Consider the following 18,437-nt stretch of genomic DNA (forward strand, 5'->3'; position numbering starts at 1 on the left):
ATACCAATACGGTTTTAGACCTGGTAAATCGACAATTGACCAAATCTTCACACTGCGCCAAATACGACACATACCACATGTTCGTCGACTATATTGCCGCCTTCGACAGCCCAAGTCGATCAAAGGTGTTCCAAGCCATGTCTGAGTTTCTTATCCCTGCAAAACTTATACGATTATGCAGGATGGCATTGGCTAATACAATATCAACTGTTAAAATAGGAAAGAACCTCTCCGAACGTTTTGAAACAAAACGAGGTTTCAGACAAGGTGACAGTCTATCATGTGACCTATTTAACGTTCTACTGGAAAAGGTCATACTAGAAGCGAATGTATACACGGATAGAGATAAAATATCAAATACACAGTAAATATATAATATTACTGGCCTACGCAGACGATATTGACATAATAGGTCGATCTACTCGATTCGTAACAGCCATCTTTGCAAAAATTTAAAAAGAGTCTGCTAAAGTGGATCTGGCTGTCAACGGCGATAAGACAAAGATGTCCAGTAGACACGGACCAACTGTGAATGATCTGAATTGCAATTTTGAGGTAGTAAATGACTTATTTACCTCGGCACCGCCAAAACTCCGAGGGAAAGACCAAGTTAAAGTTGATATCTCAAAATATGCCATCCAAGATTGGAGAAGTAAAGCAGCAGATCGGTGTGTTTGGAAATTTATTCTTAGTTTGGCTTATGGAACAAGACGTTCTGTTTAGTTTAATAGCCATCTAAGTAAGTACGTACTATATGGGTCCAACAACTACACCACAATTTAAAAATTTTCACAAGTGTGCAGTTTAGGATTTTCGTTGATTTGCTGCAATCTTTGCACATCGTAATCGTTCTTTCAAACTTATATCAAATTCGAAGATAGATTAAAAAAGGACCACTTTTTACTTACTTACTTATTTACGTAGCTGGCCCATTACAGAACATTTGTTCCATAAGCCGAACTAAGAAAATATCCAACGTCAACAGTTGGTCCGATCTCTCTCGCTGTTTACCTTTCGACTTTTCCAAAGGTATCAGTTATCGACACATGATGTCAATGTCATGGGCATAAGCAAGTAACATGTGGCCGTATATATTGTTCCACTTCTTTTGACGTTCGCATCTTGTATAACCTTTTCCAGCAGAATGTTGAATAAGTCACACGAGAGGCTGTCTCCTTGTCTGAAATCTCTTTTGGTACTAAACTCTTCAAAAGGGTTCTTTTCTATTTTAACTGAGGACCGAGTATCAGTTAATGTCATTGTACAAAGCCGAATGAGCTTTGAAGGGATACCAAATTCAGACATGGCTTGGAATATCTTTGAACCTAGGGGTATGTCGAAGGCTGCTATAATCGACAAAAAGATGGTAGGTGACGATCTGCATCTCTTGGATCTTCTCCATGATTTGCGCAGGTTAAATATCTGGTCAATGCTGGATTTTCCAGGTCTAAAGCCGCATTGGTATGGCCCAATTATTTCGTTGACCATAGGCTTTAGTCGTTCGCACAGTATCCCTGACACTATCTTGTACTACTGATTGTAGAGAGAAGACTGATGCCACTATAGTTAGAGCATACAGTCTTATCTCCTTTCTTGTGGACAGGGCACAGGATGCTCAGGTTCCAATCGTCGAGTATTCGTTCACTACTCTTACATAATCTTACACCTTATCAGAGTGTCGGCTCCAGTTTTGAACAGCTCGGCTGGTAAGCCATCGGCTCCTGCTGCCTTATTGTTCTTCAGCCGATTTATTGCTGTCTTTACCTCATCATGGCTGGGCGGCATACATTCAATGCCATCTTCTGGTATTGGATCTGTGGTGTCATTGCCGTCTTCGAAACTATTGAGTAATGGAAAATTTTTGTTTCCATACCCGTATCAGTTACCAAATTACCTTGCTGTTCTCTACAGGAGGATGTACCTGTAACAAAGCCCTCAGTTTGATGTTTCACTCTTTGGTAGAACTTTCGGACTTCATTCTGGCTCCGGTACATCTCGATTTTTTCACACACCCGCTTTTCCATTTCTCGACATTTCTCTTCTCTCCTTTTCTCCCGATACCTATCTCGTGTGCTGCGCGTTTCTACTGATTGTAGAGTAACCCTATATGCCGCATTTTTCTCTTCGGTAGCAGCACGACACTCCTGGTCATACCATGGCTTCCTTGGTGGAGGTCTCTGGTATCCAAGTATGGATTTTGCAGCTGTTTGCATGGAGTGGGCAATATTTTGCCATTATGCTGATATGTTATCGGGAAGAGGAGTGCTTTCATTAAGCAATTGGCCAGGTGAGTGGAATATGCTGTTGCTATGTGTTGTGTTTGCAGCCTACCGATATCCAACTTCCGCGTTGTATCTGTTCGTGGTTTATGTGCAATGCTTAGACGGATACGTACCTTTGCTGCAACAAGGTAGGGGTCCGAGAATATGTTTGCACCTCGGAACGATCGTACATCCAACACGCTCGATGAATGTCTTCCATCTATCACAACATGATCAATTTGATTACTTGTTCTTTGATCTGGAGACAGCCAGTTGCCCTTATGAATATCGAGATGCTTAAATCTGGTACTGCTGACTGCCATGTTTTTGCCGCTGCGAAGTCTATCAGCCTCATGCCATTGTCAGATGTTTCAGTGTGGAGACTGAATTTCCAGAATGTTGGCCAAAGATATTCTCCTTTCCAATTTTGGCATGGGCAGGGCAACGGTTATAAGTTTCTTCTGCTCGTAAAATACATCTTTGGTCTGTTCATCCTTGTCTTCAAAGGGAGCATGAGCGCAAATAAAGCTGATGTTGAAGAATTTTGCTTTTAATCGAATTGTAGCGAGTATTTCATTCACTGGGTTGAAGCTGGAGACCAGATGTTTTAACCTCCGACCAATTACAAATCCGCAACAAACTCATGCTTTATGTCATAGCAGCTATAATACAGTGGGTCACCTTTAGGTGTTGTTATGACGCCCTTGCCAATCCATCGTATTTCCTGTATGGCAGTAATGTCAGCCTTGTACCTTTCAAGTACACCTGCCAATGCGTAAACTACACCTTCTCTATAAAGAGTGCGAACATTCCAGGCGCAGATCATGGTGCTTGAAACGTTTGCGGGGTTCGTCAACTTTAGAGGGGTTTGTTTTTCTTCTTTTTCTTTAATTACACTATGCAACAAAATGGAGGTGAAAGTCTGGGGAAGAGATAATTGCTTTTGGGGATGGATGTCCTTGGCGAGTATATTAAGAACCCCGAAGGACATATCCGTGAGTCGAACTTTCGAGTTATGGCGTGATGAATATTTTGCTGGAGACCCTATAAGCCCTCCGGAATTAGCGTTATATCTTTGTTAGTTGTTGCTTTAGCATATTTTTGAGATTACATGTCTTCAGTCAAATCGAATGAGGATTATTTTCGTAGCACATTTTCATCTTCTAACTTGGTTCCTTCAATGTCATTTTCGTCCTTTATTTCAAGAACCGCTTCGACATTTTACAGCTTCGAAATGTTCTGCAAAAGTGTCACTCAGAAAATTTTAGGTATGGCTCTCATTAACAACTAATCGATTTTGTTGCGTTTTCATAGTCATTTTGGACATTTACCCTTGTTTGCTCAGAAAAAATTGTGTTTTGTGTTTTTGTATGTTCTGTAACGAATATACAAAAAACAAAATATAGTATTTTTCTAAACAAAAACAGGGTAAATGCACAGAAAGACACGAAAACGCGACAAAACCGATTAGTTGTCAATGAGAGCGTTACTTAAAATTTTCTGAGCGACATTTTTGCAGAATATTTTGAAGCTGAAAAACGTCATCTTTTGGTACTTTTATAGCGGCTCTTATAATAAAGGACGAAAAGGACATGGAAGAAAGCGAGTTAGAAGGTCGAAGTGCTCTACGAAAATAATCCTCATTCTATTTGACTGAAGACATGTCATCCCAGAAATAAGCTAAAACAACAGTGAACAAAGATATAACGCTAATTCCTGATGCCTTGCAGGGTCTCTAGCAAAAAATTCATCACGCCACAACGCTGAAGTTCGACTCACGGCGTATCTGTCCTTCGGTGTTCTTAATATACTCATCAAGGGCTTTCATCTCCAAAACGAATTATCTCTTCCCCAAAATTTGTGTTCACAGTGTTATTAATAGTAGTAAAGTAATAGTAAAAATACAGAAAAAGGATGGTAATATGGAGGCTGTGGACCGATATGACATTTCTTTATAAGGCGGTATTCTGAACTCTGAGTTCATTATTAGAACATATTCGGTTAGAATAGTTGGTTGACAGCTGAAGAAATAAATCGATATATAAATCATATAGTGAGTATACCAAATTATGGACCAATACGGACAATTTTTCGCGGGGAGGTTTACTATGCAATAAAATCTCAAGCTACGGGATTACAACAAATTCGTTTGAACAATGTGTTGGTAACAGTAAAATACTTCAATTCAGAATGATTGGTTTCATGGAAACCACGCGAAAACTTAGACCTAGGACTGCCATATTTTGTTAGAGTGTTTTAGGCGAGGACCGATTAATAAAAATTTCAATTCGATATATTATCTAACAAGTAAGAAAAGCGTTAAGTTCGGTCGAGCCGAACTTTTTATACCCTCCACCACAAATTTCAGCCATTTCGGTGGATTAATGTGGCCACCACCTTCAAAATACCGAAATTCGGAAGGTACCGTTCTATGGGGGCTATATGATGGCGTGGACCTATACCTACAAATTTCTGGGGGAAAGTTTTATACGCCTAAAGAATACTAAATACCAAATTTCAGCCATATCGGTGTGATAATGAGGCTAAAACGTTCAAAATATCGAAAATCGGGAGATATTGTATTATGGCGGCTATATCAACACGTGGACCTATATAAACATTTTATGGTAGAAATGTTTCTTAGCTTCTGGAATCACAAAATACAAAGTTACAACCGATTCTTTGGTCAAATGGGTCTAATACATTCAAAATATATTAAAATGACGCGTACTTTATAAGGGGTCTTATGTGGGGACTATACCAAAACGTGGACCTATATAACACAACTTTGGTAGGAATGTTTTCTGGCCTCTGAAGACACAAAATACCAAATTACAACCAATTCTGTCGTCAAATGGGTCTGATACATTCAAAATATATTAAAATGACGCGTACTTTATATGGGGCCTTATATGGGGGCTATACCAAAACGTGGACCTATATAACCCAACTTTGGTAGGAATATTTTTTGGCCTCTGGAGACACAAAGTACCAAATTACAACCAATTCGGTGGTAAAATGGGCCAAATATCATAAAAATTCCTTAAAACGACGACGCGTCACGCGTCATTTTGTATGGGGGCTATACGAAAGCGTGGACCTACATAGCCCGCTTTCAATACCAAAAGTGCTACGTAAATATAACATATTTTCCCAAAATTTCATCAACCTACGTCAATCCGTTCGGACGCTAGAGTGATTTCCACAGACGGACAGACGGACAGACAGACAGACGGACAGACGGACGGACATGGCTATATCGATGTAGAATTGCACGCTGATCAAGAATATATATACTTTGTGGGGTCTACAATGATTATTTCGAGTAGTTACAAACGTAGTGACAAACTTAATATACTCCCATCCTATGGTGGAGGGTATAAAAATACTTTTATCACACCTTTTCATGTAAGTGCCACCACTGTGCGTCATTAGGGTTACATATTTCTTTTTCGCTTCCAAACACTGTGCAAATTTAATTTCTGAAAAGGGTTTGTTCATTTAAAAATATGTTACAGTTTTATATAAGCTTATAGCATATTTACACACATCCACATGATATTTGCACACTTATACAAACACATAATACGCTCACGCACACACACCAACACAAAATATGTGTAACACAAAATGTTGCCATCAAAAACGAAAACGACAAAAAAATAAAAACACAGTAACACAATCAAACAACCAACAACGGCAGCAAAAACGATGATGGTTAAACTAAAAGGGGCAACAACAACAAAAGGCAAATCATGAAAAGCTGTGGCAACAATAATAATTGTAATAGTATTAACAACAATAACAGCAACAACAGTACAGTAACAGCAACAATTGTTTTTGTGTGGATTTGTTTTGTCTATTTGCGTTTTTTTTCTTTGTTTTGTATTCTACATGGAGTAGAATTTAAGCAGCAACAACAACAACATCATCATTATCGGCAATACTCTAAGCCGTTGTATCAATGTTGGCAGATTCTGATGCAGTCAATGTCATCATTACTGCATCATCACATTCGCCACCAACACTTGCATTGTCATTATCACCAGCATCATTTCCACCTCCACTTCCACCTTCGCCATCATGGTCATCATCAACAACATCCACAATAACAACAATGTGATGTTGGTTACTATAGCAAATGGTACTGGTTGGCCTAGTTGTTCTGCCAACCCCACTGACGATGCTGTTCGGAGCACCACTATTAAGGTCTTGATTGTTTTTGAATTGATTAAAAAATCGATTTAGATTTCGATTGTTTTGTTTTTTGATTTGATTAGTTTTTTGATTGGCATCTTCTTTCATTGATTGTTGATAATTGTGAGGGGCCGTTTGATGTGGTGGTTGTTGTTGTTGCTGCTGGCCATGTTGTGTCTGGGTGTAATATATATTGGTGATAGTTGTAGGCGTAGCCAGAGCAGTAGGAGAAGAACATATAGCATTTTCAATGATATTTCGATAACGTCCACTACCACTACTACCACTAACACAGCCACTACCACCACTACCATCAGCATTATTATTTCTATTATTACTAATACAATGAAGAGAATTTGTGTGAGTTTCAGTACCCGCTTGAGATGATTGATAGCACTCTCTGGTCAGAACTATACATAATCCAATAGCTAATATCACAAATGTTCCAAGTACTATACTGACAGCAACAATCCAAATACGTGGATCGAAATTATCTAAATCGGGTTGTATAAGGCGTATTAAATCTACAACAAATGTTTGAGAAAGAAAATATATGTTAAGAGTGTGGAAGAGAGTTTCGGAAATGGGATTGGATGTGAGTGGAAGGGTAGATGAAAATGAGAAAACATTTAAAAAAGAAGAGAAGAGATATATATGTAGAAAGTAGAAGAAGAAAAAGAACAAAATACACAATATATAAGAGATACACATTTAAAACAATGAATATTTTTATAAATACATTTTTTGTAAAGCAACAACAGTAACATTTGTTACAATAAATGCTATTTGTTGCTGCTATAAAGCTATGGTCACCATGAAGTTATTTTTATACCCTCAGCATTTATCCTGAAGCCAAGTTTTACCGTTTTATAACACGCGAATTGTTGTTGTATATTATTCAAATTAAATGCTTTTGGATAAAATTAAATGTTTTTAGATTTGGCAAAAAACTATGTGACTATGTGATACCCTACACCACTACCACTAATATATATGGCGAATATTATATTCAAAACTCATAATAATAGGATTATAGAACTCGTGATTTTACGTTGTTTAATGCATATCTCATGAGTGTGCTCCTTACAGCTTCCTAGTAATTGGAATCTAAAGGCCAATATTTGTTGGGTGAATTTAAAAAAACAAATTACCTTTGTACCCCGCGTGAATTTAGTTTTTTTACGCGACGGATCTAATGAGTCCTTCCGCAATCGAATCCATCCACTAAAACCGCGGATATAGATACCTTGGAAATAGAAAAATCGGCAAAAATTTATTTTGACAAATCGGAGTAGTAAACCGCGATTTTCTTTAACATTTTTTACATAAATAGAATCCTTTATACGCGATTATAATATGTGCGAAAACGCGTGTCATAAATTACAGATATTCACGAGTAATATGGGTTTTTTACCAAAAATAGAATGTGGAGGCACATCCGCGGTTCTTGAAGAATCTATTTGAAATATGTGTATATAGACGTATTTTTGATGGGTGCTACTGAAACCGGATGCGCATCAAAATCGTATGCAAATTGTGCATTGTGTGATGCAACTATTCAATATTGCTCTTTATTTCCTATCCTTATAAGTTATCACAGTAAGCAAATAAGCGTTCACGATGGTAAACCATATTTCTTGATGAAGTTTTAGCAGTACACATTCATTATTGTATGGGATTTTAGCGAAATAGTTGGAGAACTCCCAAATAGTTTTTTCTAATTTTTCGAATCAAACCAAAAACAAGTAAAAAAGTATCAGTCGGATTTGCCGACAGAGATATACCCTCAGCCTGTGAATATTGAAACAAATTTTTCCCAAAATACGTATGTATTTAGGGGGTTTAAAAATTTTGGGCGTTGAACCGACGAAAATGTTCATTAGGATTAGAGATCAAAAGTTTTGCGGAGGAGATACTAAAAGGAATGGATCTACATTGACCATTATTGAAGTGGATCTCCAGCCACTGCATATGGTGCCATGTGGGTTTTTTACATTCTTCGGGCTGTTTGCTCAAGAAGTATGGACTTGCCACTAAAAAAACTTTTGCCGTCGTAATTGATGCAGCGAATGCAAGTTGCTTGAACAAAAATCAAAGTGATTCGATATCAGGTCTTAAAGTGAACTTATCCGAAATTTTGTGTGGGAGGTAACGGATGGAGTGGACAAATATAGCCCATATTTCAACCTGATCTATATCTGGTAGATATATTAGGATGTGTAAAGTATAGACCAATTCGGCCACTCCCTTCAAGAGTTACCGTACGAACAATTTTCCGAACATGTTTGAAATTTTGTGGGGGAGGTACCTGAAGGAGTGGACCGATATGAGTTATGTTCAAACTTAAACTATGTTTGGACAAAATATTACTAAGGACATATTTTGGACCGAATCGGCAGATCCGTTCGAGAGTTATCTTTCGCTTCAACCACCTCACACGGTGTCATCGGGGTTTTTTGCAAGTTTCATGCTATTTTCTCAGGAAGTATGGACTTGCCCCTGATGAAACTTGTACCGTCGTATGGAGGGCAGTGAATACAAGTTGCCAAAACAAAAATCAAAGCGATTCGAGAGATGGCCCTAAACTGAACTTTTCCGAAATTTTGTGTGGGAGGTACCCGAAGGAGTGGACCTATTGAGACCATATTGGAACCTCATATTACTCTGTTAGAAAGTTTACGCTATACAAAGTATGGACCAAATCGGTCACTCCCTTCAAGAGTTATCGTGCACACAAACTTTCCGAACATTTTCGAACTTTTGTGGGGGAGGTACCGGAAGGAGTGGACCGCAAAATATTACGAAAGCCAAAATTTTAACCGAATCGGTTCATCCGTTCGAGAGTTATCGTGCGCTCCAGCCAGCAGGACAGACAGACAAACAGACGGACGGACGGACATGGCTAGATCGACTCCAAATTGTCTGAAACACATTTCGTCCAAACATACTTGGGGTCTAAAACCATTATTTCGATGAGGCACATTTTCATCGTATCAAAGTGTATATACCTTCCTTAGCCTAAAGGCTGAGGGTATAAATATATTTGCAACAATATTTTCCAACATTATGTTTTTCTCTTTTGTTGTTGCTATAATATGCAATTTATGTACCCAATCTCTATAAATTTGGTATCATATTTTTCTACGCATTGTCTAGATTCCGCATATATTTTATAATTAATTTTTTTTAAGGGTTTGTACGTACTCTGGTAAGGATAATTTGGATTTACTTCAAAATTTTTTTATTATTTGTTGATTTTCCGCGAAAATAATAATAAATTTAATAACTATTTAAACATCTACGAATAGATATGGAATGCTGTTAACGATTTATGCATACATTTTCTCATAACAATAAATAAGTTATTTTTAAATATTTTTTTCTTTATATGAGAATAAAACCCGCTATAACTTTTGCGCGCATCATCTTATTTTGTGAACGCGATCAGATTTTAAACCAGAATTTTTTTCTTAACCTCTATGCCAAAAATTGTAGATGTGCTCGCAAAAATTTTTTTTAATTTTTTTTCAAATGGAATTGCAAAGGATTTTTGTTTTTCGCCATATATACCCTACACCACACTGTGGTAAGGGGTATTATGTCTTTGTGCATTTGTATGTAAGATACAAAAGGAAACGAATTAGACCCATAGTTCCTTTTGGGGATAAAATTATATAATCACTTTCTGAGTCGATTTATGCATGTCCGTCTGTCCATGTATTTTTGTTCGCAACGTACAGGTCGCAGTTTTTTCCGATTCAGCTGAAAATTTGGTAATATTATTTTTTAGCCATAGGAAGAACGCTATTGCTTTTGGTGAAAATCGGTTTAGATTTGGATATAGCTCCCATATATGTATATTTTCGGCCGATTTGACGTATTTGATGAACCAAACACGTTACATAAGTCCGATTTTGATGATATTTGGAATGTGTGACTGAATTCGGTATAAAAAAAATGTGCCAAACTACATCGAAATCGGTTCTGCTTTGGATATAGGTCCCATATATATTTTCGGCCGATTTTATGTATTTGCTGCACCAAACACGCTATATATGTTGGATATAGCTCCCATATATATATTTTCGGCCGATTTGACGTATTTGCTGCACCAAATACGCTACATACGTCCGATTTTGATGAAATTTGAAATGTGTGACTGAATTCGGTCTAAAAATAAATGTGCCAAATTACATCGAAGTCAGTTCCGATTTGGATATAGCTCCCATATATATTTTCGGCTGATTTAATGTATTTGCTGCACCAAACACGCTATATATGTTTGATTTCGATGAAATGTGGAATGTGTGACTAAATTCGGCCTAAAAATAAATGTGTCACATTACATCGAAATCGGTTCAGATTTGGATATAGCTCCCGTATATATTTTCGTCCGATTTGATGTATTTGTTGCACCAAACACGCTTTATATGTTTGATTTTGATGAAATATGGAATGTGTGACTGAATTCGGCCTAAAAATAAATGTGCCAAATTACTGAATTCGGTCTAGAAATAAGTGTGGTAAATTATATCGATATCGGCTTAGATTTGGATATAGCTTCCATATATATTTTTGCCCGATCTGTCCAATTTTGATGAAATTTGGAATGTGAGACGGAATTTTGTCTAGTAATAAGTGTACCATATTATATAGAAATCAGTCCAAATTGATATATATCTCCTATAGTTTACATACTCACAGTGGTGTAGGGTATCATATAGTCGGCACCGCCCGACTATGATCCTTTCCTTACTGTTTTTATTTTATATTTGACTACTGTCGACATCTACTTGGTACTGATTGAAAGCTTTGCTTGTCTTCTTGATTAGCATTTTACATGTCTTTAATATCTAATATATAAAAGGCAATGTGTGTATGTTAGTATGTTTGTTTGTTTGTATGTTTGTATGTTCCGAATAGACTCAAAAACGGCTGAATAGATTTTCTTGAAAATTTCAGATAATGTACTGGGAACACCGGTGGTGAAAATAGGCTATATATTTTTTTGAATGGTCGTCGCGGAAGTGGAATATCGCGGTCATCCCAAATTATTCAAAAATGTATTATTTCAGATAATATACCTAATTTTAGTAAGCGTGTCTACAAAACCGCTAAAACACTGGCTTCAATATGTGGGATAACGCGGTCAACGCCATATTTTGGAATACAGTAAAATCCCGATGACTTGAGATGTCCCAATCGATTGGGAAATCTTATGAAATTTTGTATGTGGAGCTTTTAGGTCTGAGAATAGGTCGTAATCTATTTTTTTATCCCGCTAAGTTTAGTGACCGGTGGTCCTCCCCACAATTTTTTTAAGAAAACCGTGAAATTCAAGATACGTTTTAATATATTGTTTACAAATTGTTTGCAATGCTATGGTAATTACAGTATTGACACTGAATGGTCGTCGCGAAAGTGAAAATCGCGGTCATCCCAAAATTTTCAAAAATGTATTATTTCAATTAATTAGAACTGTCGTAAGCTGTTTTTATACGGCTAGGAGTAGTGACCGGTGGTCATCCACCACAATGTTTTTAAGAAAATCTGAAATCTTTGTAGTGACCGGAGGTTCTCCTTAATTTTTTTTTTTTAAATCTGAAGTCTATGATATTTTTGAACGTATTGTTTACAGATTGTTTGCAATACTACTGTAATTACTGTCTTGACCCTGAATGGTCTTCGCGGAAGTGAAATATCGCGAAAAGTGAAATATCGCGGTCATCACAAAATTTGCAAACATTTATTATTTCAGATAATATACATAATTTTGTAAGCGTGCCTAAAAACGCTATAAACGCTGAACACTAAACAATAAGTGGGACAGCGCGATCAACTCCACATTTTGGAATACAGTAAAATCCGGATAACTTGAGATGTCACAAGATCGAAATTCCAGAAAGATCCATTGGAAATCAGACAAAGTTATTGATATACAATACAATATGATCATTGGAATCAGAATACCGCGATCGTGTTCGATTTTTGAAAATATTATAATTACGGGTAAAATCTCAAAATGTGGGAAGTAAAACTTCTTGAGCATTGATTTCAGTCCTTGGAATAGCTAGGTAAAGATGCATTTTTTAAATACAGCAAAATCTCGATAATAACAACTACAATTTATAGAAGTAATTTTTTTATGAATTATATAAATGTTGCCATACATATCCCGAAGGAACATACATTTCGCTGAGGGGTATTTTACCACTATTGCATATAGAGCGCGAAGAAAAAAAGCGTTACGTTCGATCGGCCTGAATGAGGTTAAATCCACCAAAAATAGCGAAAATCAGGCGCCACCATTCTATGGGAGCTATATCAAAACGAGGACATATACTGAACAGTGGCTATATCTCTGAACTATCGAAAATCTGGAGGTACTGTTTTATGGGAGCTATATCAAAACGTGAACCTATTACTGTTACATACCGAGCGCAAATAAAAAGGCGTGTCTTTCGGTCGATACGAATATTTATGCCCTCCTCTTTAAAATATATTAAAACCAGATTTCAGCCATTTCGGTGTGATCATTATCATTAAATCCTCAAAAATAGCGAAAATCAGCCGGTACCGTTCTATGGGAGCTATATCAAAACGTGGACCTATACCAACAATTCTTTGCAGTAATAATAACGACCCCAACCGAAACCAACAATCCAATATATAGCAATGTCAATTGACGTGCACCGACCATTATATGTGGGTCACAAAGTGCTTTAAACTGTCGATTTATGGCGAAGGGTATAATAAAAGAGATTTTATATCTTAAATTTGGGGGATACCATTATATGGAATTTATGTCAAAACATTGATTTATATTATGAAGTTTCTAGAGGGATGCCTAATTATGGGTGTATCAATACTGGATAGATAACTAAAGTTTACACGGAGAACCCAAACAACGGGCCAGCAACGCGGACCGGGTCAGCTAGTACCAAATAAAAGCAGATGTGTTTGTCATTAAAGTAAAAACTTCAAAATATTAAAATTGTGATAGCTTAGCGCCTTTTGACATTTTACCATAAATACCACATTTTGTATTAATTTCAAAGGGTTTTATTTCATTATCAAGCTCTTACTTACTTAGCTGGCTCATTACATAACATTGGTTCCATAAGCCGAACTAAGAAATGATCTCCATTTTCCCTGTTTGTTGCTTCGTCTTTTCCACTTGTTCCCTCCATCAAAGCATTGGCCTGCCAGTTCTGCATGTACCGCCATATGGCCCGTATTTATACCTCTTTTTAGCGGGCTCATTATCGCTCATTCTGATGATATGGCATAGCCAACGCAATCCTTGCATTTCGATACGTTTATCTATACTGATGTCTTTGTATAGCAGAAACAGCTCGTGTATTAAATTAGGAACCAACTTCGACTGTCGCCATCAACTTTGTCTTTTCGCCGTTTACCGTTTACATAAGCAAGTAACATGTGCCTGTTTCTGTAGATTGTGCCATTTCTTATGACATTTGCCTTTCGTATAACCTTTTCCAGCAGGAGGTCAGGCTGTCTCCTTGTCTGAAACCTCTTTTGGCACTGAATTGTTCGATGAGGTTCTTTCCTATTTGAACTGAGGACCAAGTATCAGTTAAAGTCATCTTACAAAGCCGAATGAACTTTGCGGGGAAGCCTGCCTTATAATCGGCAAAAAAGTGGTAGGTGTTGATCTGCATCTCTTGGGTCTACAACAGGATTTGCCCAGGGTAAATATCTGGTCAATTGTGGACTTGCCAGGTATAAAGCCGCATTGGTATGGTCCAATTATTTCATTGACCATAGGCTTTAGTCGTTCGCATAATATCCCTGACACTATCTTGTAGGCAATAAGGAGAAAACTTAAGCCACTATAGTTAGAGCATACAGTCTTATCTCCTTTCTTGTGAACAGGACACAGGATACTCAATTCCAATTGTCGGGTACGCGTTCTTCCTGCCAGATGGTGCTAACTAGCTGATACATACACCTTATCAGCGTGTCGCTTTCGGTTTTGAACAGCTTGGCTGGTAAGCCATCGGCTCCTGCTGCATTATTATTTTTTATCCGGTTTATTTCTGACCTTACCTCATCTTGGCTGGGTGGTATACATTCAATACCATCTTCTGGTATTGCATCTGTGGTATCGTGGTATCTTCGTCGTCTTTGCGCTTCGAATAATTTTAATGTCGTGGGCAGGACATAGGTCATATGTTCTTTCTAAGCGCTCGTAGAATATATCTTTGGTCTGTTCGACCTTGTATTCGGTTGGTGCATGAGTGCAGATAAGGTAATGTTGAAGAATTTTGCTTTTATCCGTATTGTAGCAAGTCTTTCATTCACGGGAGTGAAGCTGGAGACCAGATGTTTTAACTTCCGACCAACTATAAATCCGTAGCCAAACTCATGTTTTGTATCATGGCAGCTATAATACAGTGCGTCACCTTTAGTTGTTGTTGTGACGCCCTTGCCAATCCATCGTATTTCCGGTATGGCAGTAATGTCAGCCTTGTACCTTTCAAGTTCATCTGCCAATGCGTAAACTACACCTTCTCTGTAAAGGGTGCGAACATTGCAGGTGCAGATTCGCAAATCATGGTCATTAAATCGTTTCACAAATTTTGGTAACGCAAATGGGAATATTTTAAACCTCAGAAATAGGTATATTTTAAACCTCAGAATGTTGTCATTATTGAAACGCATCCAACCAAAGCTGGGATACTCGCCAGTACAATTCATACACAAAATATGGGAAAGTGAGATGTGCGCCAACCTATTTTGCATCATAATAAAGGTGATATTTTCCTCATCGATTGGCTTTCCTTTTAAAATACGACTACTAAAAGCGTAAATATTCGCATAAGAATAACATTTTGAAACTTTTTTTTGCCCTTTCCGACTCTTGAATATTGTCCGACCATCACCAAACTTCCCTATTACCCACCAAAATTTCTTGACGATCCTATCAAAATTGCGACCTGTAGCGTGATTACAATAAATGAAAAAATGCGATGCATTACCTACTTTTGCGATATCTCCATTGTTTGACCACCTACGCCTATGTTGAATGTGGGTCCTTGAAAAACACAGGTAACACGGCGTGTTACCGTTCAGAGCCAAACTCATTACTTTCAAAGGCAGCGCTAAGCGTTTGTCATAAGAGCACAACTAAATGGGAAAATCCCCATTGTTGTTGTAAAAAAACAAAACAAAATGCATTTGAAAGAAGAGAGTTCGAGAACAGCGAAGCAGCTCCACATCCGATATGTCTGAGGAGCCTTTACCAAAGGCGAAACATGTCATGTCACATAGTGGTGGTTGTGTGGCTTCGAATCGTCGGCTTTCGTTTTTCACTTGCATTATTGATCATCAAGCTCGATTTCAACGAGAAATTAAATAAGTTTTTTTCGCATTCCGACCCTTGAATATTATTCGACAATCACCAAAATCAATAGGCTTCTTCCTCTATGGAAACCCCATTAACCCTCAACATTTTGTGATGATCCGATCAAAATTCCGAATCGTAGTATGATTGCACAAAAAATTGAAAAAGAGATGCATTACCGACTTTTGCGATATCTCCGTTATTTGACCACCTACGCTAAACTGCTTTACATCATTGTAAATATGAAATTTTCTACTTTCATAGTCAGACTTTGCTAAGATATTCGTCATTGTTATTAAATTGCAAAAATGAAAAGTTGGGTTCTATTAGCGGCTATTGCGATATCTTCGTTGTTTTACCTACGACAATCTACGTTACATCGTTGCAAAGGTGATATTTTCTACTTTCATTAGCAGGTTTTGCTATTGATATACCCCTTATAGAAGCGGAGATATTCACTTTGAAATAGAACGTTGACTTTTTCTCCAAATAAGCTTTATGTCCATTCCGATACCTGAATATTATCCGACCATCAAAATGCTTCTTCCTCTGTAGGACTCCCACTAACCCCCAAAATTTTGTGACGATCCGATCAAAATTGCGACCTGTAGAGTGATTACAAAAAAATGGAAAACGGGATGTATTACCGACTATTGCGATATCTCCGTTATTTGGCCACCTACGCCAACCTACTTTGCATCATTGTAAAGATGGGATTTTCTACTTTCATAGTCAGACTTTGTTTTTGGAAGGTCCCAACCAAAGCTGAGATATTCGTCATTGTTATTAAAATCGCAAAAATGAAAAGTTGGGTTCTATTAGCGGCTATTGCGATAACTTCGTTGTTTGACCTACGGCAATCTATGTTACATCGTTGCAAAGGTGATATTTTCTCCATTCATTAGCAGGTTTTGATTTTGATATATCCCTTACATAAGCGAAGATATTCGCTTGGAAATGAAATGTTGAATTTTTCTCCAAATAAGTTTTTTGCCCATTCCGACCCCTGAATATTATCCGACCATAACCAAAATAGGCTTCTTCCCTTCCGGGACCTACATCAACACCCAAAATTTGGTGACGATCGGATTAAAATTGCGACCTGTAGCGTGATTACAAGGTTTAGATGGACTGATGGATGGACACACATAGCCAGATCGACTCAGCTCGTCGAGACCCCACATAGTGGTGTAGGGTATAAAAATCGTTGATGTAGTACGAAAAGAAAAACTTAAATTTTTTGGAAATGGAATATAAAAGAATTGGCAACATATACACTTTGATACGACAAAAAATGTGCCTCATCAAAATAACGGTTTTAGACTCCAAGTTTGTTTGGACGAAATACGTTTCAGACAATTTGCAGTCGAATTAGCCATTTCGGTCCGTTTGTTTTGCACGATAACTCTTGAGGGGATCAACCGATTCGAACCAAATTTTGCACTTCGTAGTATTTTGCCCAAACTTAGTTTAAGTTCGAAGATGGTCCTTCCACACAAAATTTGGAAAAAGTGAAGTTTAAGAGCTCCTCCCGGATCGATTTCCATACTTCCTGAGATAATGGCCTAAAAGCTCCAAGAAACCCTGACGGCAACAACTAAAATGGAAAATCGGTAAGATAACTCTCGCAGGGAGTTCCTAATTGATCCAATCTTTGCACATCGTATCATTTCATTCATTTATGCATCAGGTTGAAATATGGACTATATCGGTCCCGTCCTTAGGGATATATTTGAAATTTGTTGCAGAAGGTTCCTATTACAACGGTACAATTGTTTTCCGGAGTAGGTCCATACATCCTGAGATAATGGCCCAAAAGCTCCAAAGGCCCACTGGTCATAGGCTGAGGGTATATGTCCGTCAGCAGATACTTTCTCACTTGTTTTATTGGTGGTTGACTTTTTTTTATTTATTTATTTATTATAATATTAACAATGTAGTAAATACACTGTTAATAACAGATGAAGTAGCATTGGCTACAATGGCCATCAGCTAAAGACTTTTTTAAATAGTTAGAAAATATGAAAAAACTCAAAAACACTCATATGTTGATGCAAAATGTGAAAAAACTCCAATTTTTAACTTTGAACATGAATTCCTCGGCAACTACTTGACCGAATTCGAATGTTTTTAATGCATCGGGAAGCTGATTATGTTATCTGTCGAACAAAGTTTTGATCAGGAAAAAACGATTCTGAAACACTGTGTGCCGAAATGGACTATATCGGTCCATTCCTTCAGGTACTTACAAAGGTCAACATTTTTCCAAATCAAATTTAGTAGCAAACAAGTAAGAACGGCGAACAGAGGATCCACTTGTATGGAGAAAGTGGCCAAAAATATTTAGAGCGTAAAAATCAAGCCAATGCGCCGGTTACAGCTTTGCGCTGCTGCGAAGAGTGTTTTAACAAACCACGGGCGTAACATTCTCCCCCTTTCCCCTCTGGAGGGGGTATACGGTAAGAATTGTTTTATACTGTTAATACAAAATGACATGAACAATGGTCCCGATTATCTTATGACGCAAAAATAGACTTGGGGAAACAAAACAATCTCCAAAACAACATAAAATCCAACCAATTTAGCGGATTAACAAAATCAACATTTTTGTC

General features: G+C 37.5%; 1 protein-coding gene across 6 annotated transcripts in view; it reads right to left on the reverse strand.

Annotated features, from left to right (window-relative positions):
• The window catches only part of LOC141397526 (uncharacterized), a 381,453-nt gene that overhangs the window by 17,689 nt on the left and 345,327 nt on the right, over window positions 1-18,437 (reverse strand). For 3 of the 6 annotated variants that reach the window (XM_073973927.1, XM_073973926.1, XM_073973928.1), the window contains exon 6: window positions 6,020-6,982. The exons of 1 other annotated variant lie outside the window; for it this stretch is intronic. In XM_073973927.1, the coding sequence (XP_073830028.1) occupies window positions 6,210-6,982 (773 nt within the window). In that variant the 3' untranslated portion in view covers window positions 6,020-6,209. Of the gene's footprint in view, window positions 1-6,019; window positions 6,983-18,437 lie in introns of those variants that run through there. 2 more of the 6 variants (XM_073973929.1, XM_073973931.1) reach the window with 1 other exon arrangement.

Source organism: Musca autumnalis, unplaced genomic scaffold, assembly GCF_047663935.1.
Source record: "Musca autumnalis isolate F117 unplaced genomic scaffold, ASM4766393v1 scaffold_3, whole genome shotgun sequence".
NCBI lineage: Eukaryota > Metazoa > Arthropoda > Insecta > Diptera > Muscidae > Musca > Musca autumnalis.